At 45.3% G+C, this 18,621-nt stretch overlaps 2 protein-coding genes across 2 annotated transcripts; one reads left to right on the top strand and one right to left on the bottom strand.

The window, feature by feature from the left end:
- The first annotated feature begins 840 nt into the window (after positions 1–840).
- Positions 841–7,538, top strand: znf598 (zinc finger protein 598). Its single transcript, XM_061089490.1, has 12 exons — positions 841–1,081; positions 1,992–2,104; positions 2,884–3,013; positions 3,154–3,365; positions 3,466–3,689; positions 3,830–3,929; positions 4,244–4,464; positions 4,562–4,637; positions 4,734–5,623; positions 5,927–6,092; positions 6,180–6,327; positions 6,493–7,538. The coding sequence occupies exons 1-12, from the start codon at positions 908–910 to the stop codon at positions 6,865–6,867; spliced, it is 2,829 nt and encodes a 942-aa protein (XP_060945473.1). The 5' UTR covers positions 841–907; the 3' UTR covers positions 6,868–7,538.
- Positions 7,539–12,357: 4,819 nt separating this feature from the next.
- syngr3a (synaptogyrin 3a) lies at positions 12,358–18,595 on the bottom strand. Its single transcript, XM_061089501.1, has 4 exons — positions 18,494–18,595; positions 15,044–15,278; positions 14,513–14,658; positions 12,358–12,567 (listed from the first exon to the last, which is right to left on the bottom strand). Exons 1-4 carry the CDS (start codon positions 18,593–18,595, stop codon positions 12,358–12,360), a joined length of 693 nt encoding a protein of 230 aa, XP_060945484.1.
- Positions 18,596–18,621: the final 26 nt, after the last annotated feature.

The raw sequence follows: 18,621 nt of genomic DNA, 5'->3' as shown, positions 1-18,621 counted from the left end.
AAACGTAAAAAAAACAAAACACCTCCATACTGCTTATGTGGTGTTATCCAAGTGTCCGTAAGCCAGTACAGATTCATATTTGACCTGAAACGGCGTCATTTACACCATGTTTTTAGCCTATATATCTAAGATATAATAGATATCGTCTTCTTATAGTTACTGCTGCAGTTCTAGCGAGAAAAGACGAGGAGCAGTAGGATATCAGATCAAATTTAGGCTAACAACACACAGCGAAAATACAGTTTCGAGTTGAATTTGCTTTGTCGAGCAGTATGGAGGCATTTTATTAAATTTTTTTCCTGTTTTGTCCGTTTGAAGAAGTGGTCACCATGTACTTCAATTCATTGGATTTCCACTGCGACACTGTTTACCCCCTGCCACTCCAAAAGTGTTTTGTGGACTCAAACACTTATTCACCCACCCCTCCTATCTGCATAGTGGTGAGTAAATAATCAATGAATTTTCATTTTTGGGGTGAACCATCCTATGATGGCTTTAAACTCATTAAAGCCTCATTTAATGTTATAGGTTGAGTTGAATTAAAGTAGAATCCTCGATTAAACGTTATTTATTCGTGATCTCCATCGATGTAAACACGTAGATAAATCACATTTATATATTTGTTCTCTTTACCTAAAGGCCTGTGTTAGTAGTTAACGTGTCTCTAAGTCCAGTGAAGCCGAGGAGCCCCGGTTCTCACTGTGCTACACACGTGGACACCGGATTCACAGACTTACAAGCAGCCGGACGGGTCTAAATCGCCGTGCCGCGTCCATCCACGTGGTTTACACGTCGGACAAATACGTAACCTGCGTGACAGCATTACGTAACAATCCCAACGGCCGCGTCTCTCTCCGCAATAACAAACCCTTCGAGGTCGCCTTCGTTCTCCCCAGTTCCAACCAACATGGCTCCCACACCCACCAAGGAGACGGAGAGGCACTGCGTCCTCTGCTGCCAGGAGGTGGAGGTCTTCGCCCTGGGGAAGTGCGACCACCCGGTCTGCTACCGCTGCTCCACCAAGATGCGGGCTCTGTGCGAGCAGAAGTACTGCGCCGTGTGCCGCGAGGAGCTCGACAAGGTGGGCATGGCTCCGCTACTGTGGCCCGGGGATCGACCCCGGGTCGAGCTAGCTAGGCCGCGACCTCCCTCCCTCCCCAGTGCTGGGGCTGATTATAGGGGGGGAATACAGCTGAGTCTCAACTGGTGTTATTATGATTGGAAACCACTGATGGTTAAAACATTTTTTCCACAAACAGCGACGTGTGCTCACTGATTTCTCTCGCTGTCGTTAGCTTAGCTTAGCTTAACTGGTAGTTAGTTAGCTTAACTGGTAGTTCCCGTTAATTCGGGGCTAGCTAGCGAGCTCCCCATTTGAAGTCCAAGTCACTGTTCCAACCACGTGACTGCTGTGTGTTTGTGTGGTCGCATTTATTTAACGTGTCAATGAATGAACTGTCGATGTCAGCTGTCAAACTCTCACGTTAGCCAGCGCCTGCACGCCCCATGGTTCACTGTGCTTCCTCGGCCTCTGTACATCAGATACCTGTGTGTGTCAGCTGGCCTTTACTTCCGGGGATTCGGACATGTGTCCCTCAGCCTCAGATAAGTGGACTTAAACTCGTGTCCAGTCCAGGTGGACAGTGTCGTGTAACCCGGGCCGAACTGTGCCACTCCCATCTGTGATCATCTTCCCTAAAAACAAAACTGAGAGCTGCGTACATGTTATTGTGGTTTAATGGATGGATCCTGTCTATATAATCCTGTTATATATACAGTCTATGGTCTGTGACTGTCTTCCCCTTCTGGGCTTTGCACAGTAGGTGCTTTCCCAGAATTCAACGGGGTACTCTACACATTACACAGCAGTGGTGCATGAGCAGGGTTTTTACCTTCCCATTACAAAACTTGCCTTGGAATATAAGAGATTGTTTCAGCCGTGCATTGCAGCCTCTCTCATGTTCTTCTCCCGACTGTCACTTTGCTCTCAGGTGGTGTTTGTGAAGAAGCTGCAGCCCTTCTCCTCTCTGCCCTTCCAGCAGTTCCCGTGTGAGAAGAAGCACGACATCTACTTTGGAGACGAGACGATCTACGCTCAGTACAGGTGCTGCTCTGCCCCACTGTGTTCAGACTCATTCTTCCGAGGGGATGTATGCGAGAAGGCAGATGTCAGATTCCATTGCCCCAGACTTTGTCCAGAACTCAACCCTCCCGTTGATATTTTGGGAAAGTTCACTGCGAGCGAGTGGGTGTGTTGACGGTTCACGTGATGGATGCAATATTGAAAAAAATTACCTAATGTTATTACATGGAAACTCAAATAAATATACACTAATACCAACAGTAATCAATATTGTGGTTTTGTACAGGAGGCCTTACAAAAACCATATCTCTTTGACCATGACGTGTACATTTTAAAATGGCAACACACACAGACAACTGTACTTAAAGTGACTAATGCCACACACCTATATTCTGAAAAGCAACTTTGTCATCTAAGCCATGCAGGAGTTTGATTGACATGACGCACAGAAACAGGGCGACTAAAAGTAGGAGCGTGAATTAAGCAATAGCTCCAGCATTGTCTCCTCATGATACTCTTCCATAACGTGCTCATGTTTTCAAATTCCTCTCCTCCTGTATCCAAATTACAACAACTACTTCTCTGCATTGCATTGCAAATACCAATCTTGCATTCATTTTGTGTATGTGTGGGAATATACTGTCTGGCAAGCAGGTAAGGATGCTGTTATTGTCAAGAAAGCCTGTAGCTTTTTTTTTGTGTGGCCCTGATGACTTCCACCATTCTACCAGGATTCTACCTAATCTACCTTTGGATTAGGTTTGGATTGGCTTCTTATCACATGTCGTGTGTTTTCTCAGGCATTTGATGTCGTCAGAGTGTGTCCGCTGTCCAGAGCCAAAGAATTTCGCCAGGTCTGAGGAGCTGGAGCAGCACATGAGGAAGCAGCACGAGCTCTTCTGCTGTAAGCTCTGCTCAAAGCATCTCAAGGTTAGTCTTTCCAGGTCCATCACATGTATACATACATAAAATAGGAACTAGTTATTAGAACTTATTCGAACACAACATTCATCAGATACAAACAAAATTCTGTCAGACCCTCATTCCTAAGCCTTGACCTCTCCCTCCAGATCTTCTCCCATGAACGGAAGTGGTACAACCGTAAGGAGCTGGCCCGTCATAGAGCACATGGAGACCCAGACGACACCAGTCACCGAGGTCACCCGCTCTGCAAGTTCTGCGATGACCGATACCTCGATAACGACGAGCTGCTGAAACACTTGCGCAGGGACCACTACTTCTGCCACTTCTGTGATGCAGACGGTTCTCAGGAATACTACAGGTGTGTATTGCTGTTTCACAAACCAGTTAGTTCAGGAACCTTCCACTGGTGAAAGCCAGTTGCTCATTTATAATTTACCTTTTCACCCTGTGGCCGACAGTGATTACCCATACTTGAGCGAGCACTTCAGAGAGAGTCACTACCTGTGTGAGGAAGGTCGCTGTGCCTCAGAACAGTTCACCCATGCATTCCGCTCTGAGATCGACTACAAGGCCCACAAGGCTTCAGCTCACAGCAAGAACCGGGCCGAGGCTCGACAGAACCGCCACATCGACCTGCAGTTCAACCTTGCCCCGAGACAACAGCAGCAGAGGAGAAATGAAGGTTGGTGAGGGGAGCGTTGTTTTGTGTTTGGAGTCTTCTCACTATTCACAGTACCTGACATTTGAATAGGATTATTGTTAATATAACTGTGTTATGGAGACAATGAATGTGAAATAAAAGAAGGGTGCGTACATCCTCAGGTGTGATGACAGGAGAGGACTATGAGGAGATGCGTCACAATCGAGGAGGAAGAGGAAGGCCTCATGGGGGAGGGGGACAGAAAAGCTGGAGATATTCCCGGTGAGTCTAAATCATCAGTTCTGTGTCTAATGCATGAGAATCTGGTGCCTTTGCTTAAGAAGGAGCATGGAAAATATTTAATGTTCACATGACATTGTCTGTTTTGTACACATGCACACATTCTATCTATCTGTGTGTGTTTTGTATTTACCTCTGTGCAGTATTTAAATGTAGCACTGAAGTGTATTTTGTATTACTGTTCAATCTTATCTTTAGTTGCTGTTGTAAGTGACTTCTAGCCCATTTTCCGTCCTTGTGTATATTTGTCCTGCTTGTATTTGCATTTGATTGTAAATGTGTGTTTGTCCTTGCAGAGAGGACGAGGACAGGCAGATGGAAGCTGCCATGAGGGCGTCCATGGCGATGAGTCGACAGGAGGAGAGAGGACCAGTGCAGGAGAGGAGCACTCCCAAACACTGCAGAGAGGAGAGGACGGATAGAATGGAGAGAATGGAGAGAATGGAGAGAATGGAGAGAATGGAGAGAATAGAACAGGAAGACCCCAGACACAGGAACGGACCCATCAAACCTCCAGGTGACAAAAGTTAAAAGATGTTTTTCCAAGTGCTTTTTTTCTGTTTAAGTCGTGAAAGTGAGTGATTCTGACACGTCTCCTGTCACCTCTTTGACAGTCAGAACAATGAAGAGCAGTAATCCAGGAGAAGAAGATCACTTCCCAGTTTTGGGAGCCGCAGCTGCAATACCCATGTAATATTTTTAATACACAGTACAAAACCAAAAGTCTTGCATAACTTAGGTGAGCTGAAACGTTCAATCTCTCTTGTTGTGTGTGTGTCCCTCCAGTGTAAAGCCTGCTCCTGTAGTCGTTCCAGTCGCCCCTCCAGCTTTGAAGGAAGACGATTTCCCGAGCCTGTCATCTGTTGCTGTGACATCCCTCATGACCCCGGCTTACTCTGCACCACCGAGGAGGACTTCCAATTTCCAAGAGGAGGATTTTCCTGCTCTTGTGTCCAAAGCGCGCCCCCTCAGACCAACAGCAGGCACCAAGTCTGCTTGGTCCGGCAAGACGGCCGTAGCCAAACCAGTCGCCCAACCTCCACCTTCCTCCAGACAACCGCCTCCCCTCTCATCTGCTCCCTCTGGCCCTCAGCTCCTCTCCTCCTCAGCTTCATTGGCTTCACGGAGGAAAAAGAAAGTAGGGGAGAACGGGAAGGCAGCAGCTCCTCTTTCAGATGATGAGAGCGGAGGATTGAAGCAGCAGGTGTACCGCTCAGTGCCCACCATGTTGGATATCTCCTCTCTGCTCACCGTTAAGGGAGGCAGCAGCAACAACAACAGCAGCAGCAACAGCAAACCCCCCACCGTGACCCCCAGCCCTGCAAACCCGACCCCCATCCCTGATGTCTCTGCCTCCAAAGCCAGCAAGAAGAAAAAACAGCAGAAGAACCCGGCTGCTCCCTCCTCGTCTGTGTCTTCGGCTGCGACGACACCTGTAAATACAATCTCCGTGGAAACGGCTGCACAGAAGGAGAATGTCCCTGAGAAAAACCGCAACAAACCGCTTTCCAGCTCTGTGACAGCGGCAATGATGAGCGGACTGACAAATGGCCACACTGAGAAATCACTACCCATTAGTAAGGAGACGCTAGCAGTGACCCCTCCTCTCTACACAGACCCTCCTCCAAATCAAGAGGAGGACTTTCCTGCTCTCATGACAAAGAAACCTCCGCCAGGTAATAATAATAACTTTATTGGTACAGTACAGCATGCTGTTATCTTTTGTTTTACATCCAATCTATATTCACAGATAATTAAAAATCAGCAACTTGTAAAGATGTCATGAAAACTGTTAATTTCAGGTTTAAGTGATGGGGAAGAGTGTGAATTGTTTTTTCTTTATGCTAAATCATTTAAATTTACAATGCTGTTTGCACACGTATTCTGCTGCTCCTCTCAGAGCCATCCAATCAGGTCTGTGTATGGAGCGCACCCATTGACTTAATCCCTAGGAGCTCACTCAGTGTTTCACCTGTCAGGCTTCAAGTCCTCCTTCCCGATGAAGGCCTCAGCTCCGGCCTCATCCTCCACTATGCCCCCGCCTCCACCTGGTCTGGGACTCTCCGGCCCGAAGCCTCCACCAGGCTTCACTGGGATCCCCCTCAACAGCAACGTGGTGGAGCCGGCTCCTTCTGCAGTCAACCTGTAAGTGGCTGTTTGTGTTTAACAAACCTAGATTTTGGTGATAAAACCGCTGACCCGGTGTTTTACTCATGTATTTTTCACCTCCAGCACGCCCAAGGTGTCAAGCAGTGGCTACCTAGTGCCAGAAGACTTCCACCAGAGAAATCTGGAGCTGATCCAGTCCATTAGGATGTACCTCCACGACGATGAGACAAAGTTCAACCAGTTTAAAAACCACTCTGCACAATTCAGACAAGTAAGTTGTTTAAGATGTTGAACTCATCTATTAATCACAAACTTCTCCTGGAACTGTGTATTTTTCTAATTGTACCTCAATAATTATTACAACGGAGAATCAGGGTTCAGAACAGAAACTTTCCAAGTGAAAGATTGGTTTGATAACTTGAATCTTTATTCCTAGGGTGTGGTATCAGGAGCTCAGTATCACTGCAGCTGTAAGGACCTGCTCGGAGAAGACTTCAACCGCATCTTCAACGAGCTGCTGGTGCTCCTGCCGGACACCGGCAAGCAGCAGGAGCTGCTGAGTGCCCATGCTGACTGCAAGGCCCTGGAGAAACAGTCGGGGAGCGGGGGAGGAAAGAAGAACAAGAACAAGAAGAACGCCTGGCAGGTGCCAACCAGTTCGGCCAACATAGCAGCTGAGCTGGATTGTCAGGTGTGCCCCACTTGCAGACAGGTGCTGGCCCGCAAAGACTTCAACTCCCACAAGACCCAGCACATCCGGGACACTGATGAGTTTCCTTCCTTGCAGTCGATTAGCCGCATCATCAGCTAGCCCCTCCTCATCTCCGGTTGCCATCATGGGTGTGTTTCAGTGGCCCCTGTCGCCCTGTCAGAGCCCTGCAGAAGCCAGTATGTAAAACAGGCGCCTGTTTCCTGCGTGAGTGCGTCTCATAGGAGCTCGGGGTCTATATCTCATAGTGAAGCTGAGTTAAAGAAGGTTGATGGTGTTTTTACTTTCTGATGAGGGTTATGTTGATCGGTTTGTGTGAATGGTTTCACAGTGTCACTGGGTTGCGCCGGCTCAGCTTCTCCTTCAGCTCGCATCCGTTGAGGACGTCTCTGGCTGCCACCGGCTTTGTATAACCACAACCATCGTTTTATTTAATGAGAGAGGAGCTAAGGCTTTACTTGAAGAATGTTCTGCTTCCTAAGACAAAATTGTATTGAGTTACATTTTGTACCTTCATTCGTTGTGCTTTCACACAGATAACAAAAGAATCTGATGTTATGTCAAATCAGGTAATATTTCTGTATAATTCCCCAGAGGGGCTGTTTGTTTAAAAAGCAAAATAAACAAACGTCTTCAGTTCAACAATTTTTAGCTACAAACTTATTTAACTTTAGCTGTTTAATCGCTTTTAATGTCGGCTGGTTCAAAGAGAGGAAAGTGTTTGAGTGACTAGGTTGTTCCCTGTCAGAGGCGAAGGAGGGAGGGAGGGAGGGAGGGAGGCAGGAAGAAAGATTAATTAGAACAAATGATGGTTCACGGTTTAAATTTTGTATGATTTTTGTGTACAATTTTCATTTATCCTGTTCACGTCACTCACCAGTGGATCTGGTTTCTTAGTTGACTGACGGACTGATCAATTGGAAGAAGTGGTGTTGCACAAATTTTCAAATGGAAACTAAAGAATCCTAAACAATGAACCTGTGTCCTTGCCTGTTTTCCACCGGATTTAAAAAGTGAATCTTTTCTTTTCAAGGATGAAATGATGACGTGAAGCTCAGTTTCTATTTAAGTCTCCAGGTTATAATAATGAGACATTAAGGGTCTTGTGGAGACTGTTCTATCAACATATTGATTAGGAAAGATTGCAATTAAATAAACAATTTCACTAGTTGTATGCTTAATCTATGTACCATCCTTTCCTTCCTAATCAGCTGTGTGTGGTGCAGTGATGTGTTTTTTCATTAATTCTTACTGTGCATGGAGAAAGCAAAACTAGCCCGAAAAGAACTGCAGACATACTCGGATCAATTTTTAAAAGGGAACATTTGTTTACATTAATAAAAAATTCATCAACAGATTTTTCTGCTCTTCACTTCATTCCCCTAAAACAGGGAAAAATAAATCTACAACGGATATTTCCTCAACAATCTTAGAGCGATTATCCCGAGTGGAGTTGATAGAAGGTTTCCTAAGTGGTCCGGACGTCACATGAAACTCAGGGACAGAAACAGGCAGTCCAAAACATGTTCTCTTTTTTATTTGGAGTGACGGTCAGACTGCAGTCCGGAGACATTCAGGTAATAGACAGTGACACACATCTCTGTACACAGCGTTTTTTACACTGAAGAGGTCAAACACCTTCAGAACAGGAAGAAACGACCCAGAAGAAACATGTTAAAGGGGGAGCAAACTAAATCAGTGTTCACTTGTTGGGGTTGATGGAGTTAAAATGTTTTTCATCATCAGTGTTATACGGGGGAGATATTTTAACATCAACAAACTGTATTATACTGGAATCCCCACAGGTGATGGCACTGGCTTCACTACAGATCAGAACCTTTTTGTGTCTGTCGAGCGAACGTCACACAGCTCCGATCTCGGTGCTGACGGTCAAACAAAGTATTTCCAACAAAGAGTGCATTCTAGTTAATAAATAATTACTATTATCAATGTTTATTTTTTTCATTAATACAGGACAAACCAATTCTTGGACATCATCACACACAGGTTCCATTTACTTCAATAATGTACTGTATTTTACAATCGACCAATAACCACAGTAGTGTACATGGGCCAGAGCACAAAACACATATGCTTGTATTATTTTTTATCTACCACACGGACTGAAGAGGCTAAAGCACTGAGAACAATAATACAACCTGACGGTACCCAGACAACCCGACAGTACCCCAATACTACCTCCATCAGTACCCCAGTCACACCCAGCCATTAAGTTGGTTACTAGCAGCCCAGAATTAAAGGACTACACTTGTGGTTTTTCATATATTTCAGCATGCTTGTATATAATTTTAATTATTGATAAACATAATGGACACTAAACTCTGTCTCTTTTAACGCTTATTTAGCTTTAAATTCAATTTAAATCCAAGACAGGAATCAGGACAGACTCAGCCACTACTGAGGCAAACCACTACATTTAGGGGATTTAACAGTTTAAGTGCGTTAAATGGTTTTATGATCATCACATTAAACATTATTGCAGCATGACAGTGCATTTGTGTGCAATAATAATGAGCAATAATGCCAGATGTGATGAGTGGCTGTCTGAAAGAAGAGGACTCCATCAATCCAAAAAAACAAAAAGAGCCACAAGTGTAGACCTCTGACTGCTCCACACAGATCTAACATCATCCCACCAGCACACCCGAGTACCTGAAAGTATTTGGAAATCTAGAACCCAAACCAGTGTTGCACTATTTCCCGAAACCAAAGTCTTAAAGTGAAATATCCCTCAGTTCAAGTCGATCACTCACTGAACTACCCAGGCACAGGTAGTCAGGGGAAAGAATGCAGAAACCCATGCTCTTTGTTTTTAGTACTTTTAAATGATTGAACTAGCAGAGTATAGAACAGACAGGGCTTTATCTCCATTTACCTACAGAACAACTCTATACTTGTATGACTTACCTCTAAACCTCTAATAAGAAGAAGTTGGTTTAAACACTGTTTTATCTATGAGCTTTCATAACAGAAATTAAAGCGTCCTGCAGCTCAGGCTCCTGGATTCTGGTGTCAGATTTTATATATTGGAGATTTAAAGTACACATCAGGGGACACATCTTTTCCCCCCTGGACGTTAAAAAAAGTATACACACTCGTGCATGTATTGATGTGATTAACAAGATCATGAGCTCGAGGTAACGTCACTAAAGAGGAAAGTTGTTTGGGCAGAATTCTGACAATAAACAGCGATTAATACAACACAAGAGGGAATCCTGTCAGCTGCGTCATTGGCCGGCGAGTCTCACTTTGCAAAAACACTGTGGAGTCAACTTAAGAATGACACAGTATTCAATATATAATGAGTCCTATACAACAATTCCATGCATTATAATCATGATTACTTTGAAAACTCAGGAGAGCCTCAGCGATCCCTCTGCTGCAGAGCCTACTCAGGTCAGCAGGGGGCGCCGCCTACATGGGATCAGAGAGAAGAACAGGAGAGATATTCTACAGGTCGATTCACTTTAACAGGAAGTTTTCATATTTGGCTCTTTTCATCTTCGTGGAAACACAGAACAAGTCATTTCTTTTCATTTCATAACTGGAGATATTTTGACTGTGACACTGATATAATATATTCTGCAGAAAGACGATTGTTATTCAGTGGAAATTATCGAATGCTCCCAACAGATTTATGATTTTCCTCCTCTGCACTAAAACTCTGACAAACGCACGCTCGAGAAAATAACTTTTAAGCGTCACGAAGTTCACACGAACACGCAGACCCACGTGTCTCTCTCATACACGCATCACTCACACACACACACACACACACACACACACACACACGGAGAATACATATTCACTGATGGCGAGTGTATGTGAACCACGACACAAGAGACACTGCTACACACCAACATCGTTGGCATGATTACTATCTACATCATTAGTGACCCACATCCACCCAACTCCGCCCCCTGTCACCATGGCAACAAATTACTCTAACCATCTCCTGGTAGATGGCATTTTCTTTTTTTGCTTATGCCTGAGACTGTACTGATCCAACAACCTGACCTCCCGCCCCCCCACTCCCAGGATCAAAGCTCATCTGTTGCCCCCCCCCGGCCCCTTTGCACTGTGATTACGTAAAATCCCACCGACATTAACAACAAAGTAGTAACGTGGTAATCAACGGACAGCAATAAGAACACAGGGCAGTTTGGCAGCTTCTAAAACGTAAACATAAACACACCTGACTTGAATCTCCCCACTTGCCCCAATTTAAACGTACGACACTCAACACAGGGCACTGTCTCAAATACTGTAACACACAGACATTGGCACCATGGATGGATTTGGAGATAACACAGCAAAAGGCCTCCCACCCCCTCCTGCACAGGAGCAGGACCCTTCAAGGAAAGTCGGGGTCGTCTTGCTTCTTTATAGTCACTTTTAGCCTCTTTTGGTCGTTTCACGTCTCTTTATTTTTCTCCTTGCTGTCATTTGACGTCTTTTTCAAGGTAGTTGCACTGAATTTGTGCATTTTAAACCTATTCGACTACTTCATCAGTGCCTGAGACCGATATATAACTGACTCGTGATCAAACTGTGAAAACTGACCCTTGAAGCTGTCGTGACAACGTTCTCGAGGAATAGTTTGCATTGTGATGTTGTTTTCCTGTAGAAAGTGGACTTCAAGATACCAAGGAAGACAAAAAGATGGCATAACGACATGTAAATGACGGGCTTTGAGGATGAATCTATTTGACACACTTCACCGGGGAAGCTCAACAATTCAGATCGACAATTTCTCCGTGTCCCACTTGCCTGAGATTTGCGATACAATCCAAAGACGTGTCAGTAATTTGAGACAGTGCCTGAACTTAATCTGGCGGTAACTAGCCTATCTACGCTACAGTACATACCTACCTACATAAGAATGTGAGATATTGCACTTGGTCACAAAACATTTGTCATCGTTGTTTTTTTCTTTTCTACTTTTACAGCATGTGAAAATCTACTAAATTAAGTCACTGTCTGAGACGCACAGCACAGTATGGCACTTAGTTGATGTCTAAGTTTGGAAACATGCAGATTCAACACACGTGGTCACGTTTCACTGCAGCGAGGAGCGAGGGAGGAACGGCCAGAGCGCGTGTAGCTAAAGAAACATTCCCCGTGACGGCTTGGATGGATGAAAGGAGGAAGATGGGTGAAGGTGCCACATGTGAGTGCCCTCTGTGGTGGAGTCGCTTCAATTGTTAATGCCTTCATCTGTTTTTTCTTTTTGACAAAATAGTGTTTGAATACTGCAAAGCGGCCTCCTCTTCTTTATCTCCTCTTTTTCTTTATTTTTTCATTTCTTTTCATCTGCTCTGATCCGAGGACGCTGCGTTCAACACGACTACAGGTCTGGAAAAGTGCCGACGGAGCTGGAATGTTGAGGAAGGAACAGCGAACGCGACGAGGAGACGGAGAAGCGGAGGCCATTTTTTGAACCGTGACAGAAAAATCAGATCAACACATAAACAACTGCACGTGTGACATCACAGAAAGCGATTTTTCTTTTAACTTTTCATCCCTTTCCACCCCCCCGAGCCTCATCTTCCACCATGGGGTCTGTCAGCTCTAGTAAATGGGAACCTGGTATGTGGGGGCTGCGTTGTTCTCAGTGAAAGGGGGGCTCTGGTAGGTCTCTGTGGTCTCCGCGGTTACGCCTACTGGTGAATTGGAGGGGTACGGCTGGGTGGGTGCGCCGCCATCCATGTGCTCCGTGGTGAACAGGGTCATGTCTGTGCCCAGCAGATACTTCTGGACCGCACGCACAGTCAGACCCGCCTACAGGGGGCAGCAGGGTGGAGAGAGAGAGAGGGGCATCGTTAAGAAAAGCTGATCTCGTTACTGCACCAATCAAAGTAAGACACAGAAATTATGAAAGCTGAGTTTTCATTCGCAGAAATAAGACAGGAAACCTTCTTCTAAAGTCAGAATTTGTGTTTTTATTTGTTTTTTTATTCTTTTTATAGTAGTTAGTTATATTGTAGTAGTGTATGGTGACTGTGTATACACAGACTCTGGGTCAGGAAAGTGAAGCCAAATTGGAAGTACCCAGAACATTTATTCTGTCAAATGACCAGCAGAGGGTGACTTACTTAGGCTAATTGTTTCCCCATGTTTACAAGATTAACTGCTGTTCGGCAGATGCATAACCAGTTTCACCTTAAACTGATTCATACGTGGATGACTGGTCACAGTTCGGGTCATGGATGAATCAAACAGGGGCCTGACTGATCAGGAGGAGGAGGAGGAGGAGGAGGAGGAGGAGGAGGAGGAGGAGGAGGAGGAGGAGCATGCCTTAATCCTGAGGCTTTGTTTGAAGTCATGTTCATTTTCTCTTCAAAGTCAAACAGCTCAGTGAAAAAAGGAATGTCCAACTCCTGATCCCAGAGTTTAGTTTAGTTTCTTAGTGATTTCCTTTAACGTAGATCGTGTTGTTTAACTTTAAGATTATTTTTTAGAAACTCATTTGTTTCTTTTATAGGTCCTGACTCTAACTGACTCTAGAGAACCTGCAGGACTGTGATTCGCTTTACATCCGATTAAGGCTTAGTATCTGCATCTCGTTTAACTTTTATTCTTATATCAACAAAGGTTGTCTATGTATTGTTGCATATGTGTGTGATCAGTGTTGGGGAGTAACGGAATACATGTAACGGCGTTACGTATTTAGAATACAAATTATGAGTAACTGTATTCCGTTACAGTTACAAAATAAATAGATGGTATTCAGAATACAGTTACATTGTTGAAATCAGTGGATTACATGACGGTACTTCTCGAGTTTATTCACTCTCTCGTAAATCCACCGGCGGCAAAGCCCCCAGGAAGCAGCTGGAGAGCAGGGCTGCCGTAAGAGAGCCCGGACCCCGGCGGCGTGAAGAAGCCTCACCGCGACCGGCTCGGGACCGAGGCTCTGAGAGAGTTCCGTCGCTACCAGAAATCTACGGAGCTGCTGATCCGCAAGCTGCCCGACCTGCGCTTCCAGAGCTCCGCTGTCATGGCTCTGCAGGAGACCAGCGAGGCACGCCGGGTTCACACCGGACGCTGAAGCGCCGGACGCTGAATAATATCACCCGTTGACCCAGTAGTATAAAAGCATAAAGTCACTTGTTGCTCCAACATTAACTGCAACAGCGTCCCAATTTAATGTCATCCATCTTCAAGAACTTCTCCGCTGTTTGCTCCGTTCAATGTCGGGTGTCGAGGGTAAATTACGTATTCTCCGCCCCCCCCCCCTCTCTTTTTATCTTTATGACTGCTTGTGTGTCTGTAGTGGATGGGCAGAAGGGGGCATTTAATAATGTGATCGGTAAAATTGGTAGAGCGCAAAAAAAATAGACTCGACGCCGAAACGATCGCTGCACTGCAAGGCAGCCTTGGCTCAGGGGGGGGGGTCCTTCAGCGTCCGGTGGGGCCGGCACAGAGGTGGGAGTGGATGGGAGCCGGACATCCAGCTGCCCCGCCGCATCGGCGGAGAGAGAGTTTAAACTGCTGCTGCTCCACTGACTATAACAACGCCGCAATCATGCACTTAAAAAATGCAATACAAACCGGAAGTATTCCAAGTATTCAGAATACGTTACTCAGATTAGTTAATGTAATGGAATACGTTACAGATTACATTTTTGGGCATGTATTCTGTATTCTGTAACGGAATACGTTTTGAAAGTATCCTTCCCAACACTGTGTGTGATCATGTGTTTGTGTAGTTGCACGTCCTCACCCAAGTGATGATGGAGAAGAAAGAGAAGGTGATGGCTGCCCGAGCTGCGTCCGCCCCGGCGTTGAGTGGCAGCTCATCAGCCGTGGTCCGAGACCACTGATTGGCCAGGAAACAGAAACTTACAAAGTACAGGAAGGTCCAGAAACCTGTCAGAACACAACATCATGTTATAAATGAAGATGATTTCATACAGTTCTTCACGTAGTAGCCACCTGAAGCTGCTTGTTGTTCCCTTTTTCGAAATCAAAAATACTTTCTCATCTCTGTAAAGTGATATTACAGGTTTCATATCTCTTTTTCTCGTGCATAAAAGCGTTCAGCTGAAACAAAGAAGTGAGTGTGCGGGGTGTTTTGGGGAAATCCCTTTAAATCCTGCCTTTGAAACAGATCAAGTGTTTAAAAGGAGACTATTTATGTCTTATGTGTCTCTATAGTTGGCCCACTGAGTATAACGAGCCACTCCCATCGTGAAACATTTCCACGGGACTGGAAACAGTGCTCCTGTCTGTCAACCCGGTTACACCTCCTCACCTGAGAAGCCAACCTCAAGCATGATGGCCTTCTTCCTGTCTTTGACAGAGCTGATGGAGGAGAACTTGAAGTCGAGAAGGAAGAAGAAGGAGCAGGCCAGCAGGCCCACCAGGCCCATGAACACGCCGTAGTTACAGGCGTCGGCGTTCTTGTTGAAGACGCAGTGGAGACGCTCGCTGCCCATGTTGACGTAGCCCTCGTTCACGATGGAGGCGAAGACCACCAGGGAAAATATCTGAAGACGGAAAGAAGAGAGGGATGTTAATGTACGAATGATTATCTCTCTCCTTTAATTATTTCTGTCTCTTTTACAAGCAGAAACACAGGCCCACTGGAAACAGGACTGTGGCAGCACTACAAGAGAGAGAGAGAGAGCGTGGCTAAGACCAGAAGCATTAACCTAATTTCCTCTCTCTCTCTCTCTCTCTCTCCCTGACTGACTGAAGAGGTGGATGCTTCACTTCCCCTTAAGAATCACATCGTCCCGAGGCGGCTTGTGCTCCCATTGAGGAAACGATAGACGTTGCTATGGGCTCGTGTTCTGCCACTTTTCACTCCCCCCTCATTAGGAAATTCCATTCTTATCAATAACTCCACTATAGCTATGTGTGATCTCTCTGGTTTGTCCTCTGTCGTTCCTCTCACTCCCTTTGCTCTCCACTCACACACTGACACTGATCAGCTGACTAACTCTGCATGGCAGAATAGGGCCATGTGACACACACACACACACGCACACACACACACACACACACACACACAGCAATGTGCTCACACTTGGGGGTTTGGGTCATATGATGGTGGAGGTGCAAACAAGGGGATAATGTCAGGTCCACATTTTAAACTGATCACATGTGTGGATATAATCTGCACAGACACAAACTGGTGCTTTGAATGAATCAGACTGATGAAGCCGCGTGTGTGTCAAAGTGCTGCATCTCCAAAATGGAAGGAGAAACTTTCACATGGCAGGATTGTAAAACACGAGAGCGTGTAGAGAGTGGATGAAGGAGGAGAACATGGAGGATTTACTACGAGGGAAAGTCAACTACTGACAGTTTTTCCTCTGTAATTTACTTTTTTAACTCTGCCAAGTCTGTCTGTTTGTTTGTTTGTTGGTAGGTTTGTAAACACGATTACACAATACAACTTAACGGATTACCAGGAAACTTGGATGTCAGGGTAAGACAAGGGTCAGGGAAGAGCTCGTTAATTTTTGGGGCCGATCCAGATCAGGGAGAGAATCTAGGAATGTGTTTCAGCTTTCTTCTTCATTACCAGACCTTCGATTTCTCTAAGAATAAATTATGGATCTTGATGAGAAAGAAATCAGACACATTAGAGAAACATCGATCTATAACTTTGTGGAATCTGGTGTTGTTTGATTGACATTAAGGAGGCTTTTGGGCCCATGTGCTCATTCACTCGTGCTGAGCTTTGTACATTTTGTCCCAGTTCCTTTTATTTTATTTTATTTGCATTACCTCCCTCTTCTTTATTCACTTCATAAAAATAGACTCTCTCTGTGTGTAGGCTGATGTGAAAATGAAAAGAAAAGCAGATCTGCCTACATGCAAAGAATATAAGAGGTTGAAGTGAGAATATCTCTAACATTTGCTCACCTGCTGATTGATTCCTATTGATATTAACTAATTTCCATTTCAAGGTCCAGTCTTTAAGATGTAGGTGAAAGTTATCAGTTAGCAGCAATTGAATAGTGATGTTTTCACGAGTGTGTTTCATCTAAATTGTACAAATTGTTCTATTCTTTTCACATGAATGAGCCTTTATATTTAAATATTTTATATTTACAAAAGGAGCGGGTCCTCTTTATGGAGGCTGCCATGTTTTTTACCGTAGCCCAGACTGGACAAACTAAACACCTTTTGAGTTTTTACAACAACTGAAGGTTACCTCGGGTTCTCTATCATGTTTTGGAGGGTGGGGGTTGAGGTGAGGGGTCTTCAGCTGCAACGTGCAACGTCACCACTAGATGTCACTACATTCTACACGCTCAACCTTTAATGCCTTTACTTCTGACCACTATAACCACCAGAGTAATTATAAAAAGACCCATTGTTCAGATACAACATGGTTCTTATGCACTGATGCAGCAATGTTGACGATGTGATGAGAGCTCGGTGATAAATCTTCCTCACATGAGCTTTAAAGCATCAGAAGAACAAATGAAACACAACCAGCAGAGAGCTCGTGATGATGAGGATGAGGAGGATGAGGATGAAGATGAGGATGAGGATGAGGAGGGTGAGGATGAAGATGAGGATGAGGATGAGGATGAGGATGAGGATGAAGATGAGGATGAGGATGAAGATGAGGATGAGGATGAGGAGGAAGATGAGGATGAGGATGAGGATGAGGATGGTGAGGATGAGGATGAGGATGAGGATGAGGATGAGGATGAGGATGAGGATGAGGATGAGGATGAGGATGAGGATGAGGATGAGGATGAGGATTAGGAGGGTGAGGGTGAGGATGAGGATGAGGATGAGGATGAGGATGAGGATGACTTGCTCTCTCTCTGTGTGTGTTTCATGTGAGTCCTCTGTGCTGGTGAGGAAGATTCTTCTCCGTGTCATCCAGAGGTGACGCGCTACATCAAACGTCAGGGCACGACGCGGCTCTGCGTAATGGAGTCCGCGGACCAATCACAGGTGAGGTGACGGACGACGACCGTTTCAGGGGTAAATCGGCAAGAAAATCATATGAGCTGATAATGTGATTGAGATTAAAAACCGTGTTGAGTGTGTGTGTGTGTGTTTGTGTGTGTGGTCCCTAACGCAATTGTGTATTACACGCAGAAATAGAATGATGATTATGATCAGCAGCGGGGACGAGCAGGCTGCTGAATTATGAATTTCTCTTTTTCTCTCCATCGCTCTGCTGCACATCTGCGCGTGTTCGGGATAAATGTGTTGAGATGAAAGCGTGTGTGTGGGGGGGTGAGGATGGAGGTGTGTGAAATAAAAACATCTGTATAGTGGAAACCAGTGTCATGGTGTCAGATGAACCACCGGGCCTGCTGGGTTACACCCTGCACCGATCCATAAACACCCAGCATCTATTTCCTTTCCTGGGTTTTATTCCATTTTTACGCACGGGGCTAATTAACCGCGCCAGGGTTTTGCGGAGTCTTGTGTGTTTGCGGTGAGAACACGTCACGAGTCTGGCACCGCAACGACAACACACAGCCCCCCCCCCCCCTTTCCTCTCCTCTATCTCTCTCTCTCCACACGCACACAGGCGCGCACAAACACACAAACAACAGCACCACAATAAATTAAAGCCTTCAAAAAGCCAATTAATTTGCCTGAAAGAAAAAAAAAATAACAATAATCCTTACAATTCCAATAGGGCCTCACGTCTGTCAGTGCCTGTCAGTGCTCGGGCCCTTATAATAATAATTAATAAAAAATTAAACCGCGCTCCTACCCATGACAGCACCCGGAGGATGGTCTGCGGCTGCTTGGCGAAGGCGATGGGGTCGATGCTGGACCCGGTCCGGCCCGCTCCGAACGATCCCACTCCGTCCATCTTCTCTCTCTCTCTCTCGGTGCCTC

This window comes from Limanda limanda, chromosome 17, assembly GCF_963576545.1.
Source record: "Limanda limanda chromosome 17, fLimLim1.1, whole genome shotgun sequence".
In the NCBI taxonomy this organism is placed as follows: domain Eukaryota; kingdom Metazoa; phylum Chordata; class Actinopteri; order Pleuronectiformes; family Pleuronectidae; genus Limanda; species Limanda limanda.
This window is presented reverse-complemented; position numbering and strand designations above follow the sequence as displayed.

Bases quoted from the DNA above. Each gene is read 5' to 3' on its own strand.
- znf598 (XM_061089490.1), top strand. From the start codon at position 908: ATGGCTCCCACACCCACCAAGGAGACGGAGAGGCACTGCGTCCTCTGC. The intron at 3,014-3,153 runs GTTAGTCTTTCC...CTCTCCCTCCAG, and splicing joins TCTGCTCAAAGCATCTCAAG to ATCTTCTCCCATGAACGGAA. The intron at 3,366-3,465 runs GTGTGTATTGCT...TGTGGCCGACAG, and splicing joins GGTTCTCAGGAATACTACAG to TGATTACCCATACTTGAGCG.
- syngr3a (XM_061089501.1), bottom strand. From the start codon at position 18,595: ATGGACGGAGTGGGATCGTTCGGAGCGGGCCGGACCGGGTCCAGCATC. The intron at 15,279-18,493 runs GTAGGAGCGCGG...TTCCGTCTTCAG, and splicing joins TCCTCCGGGTGCTGTCATGG to ATATTTTCCCTGGTGGTCTT. The intron at 12,568-14,512 runs GTGAGGACGTGC...TGCCCCCTGTAG, and splicing joins TCTTCTCCATCATCACTTGG to GCGGGTCTGACTGTGCGTGC.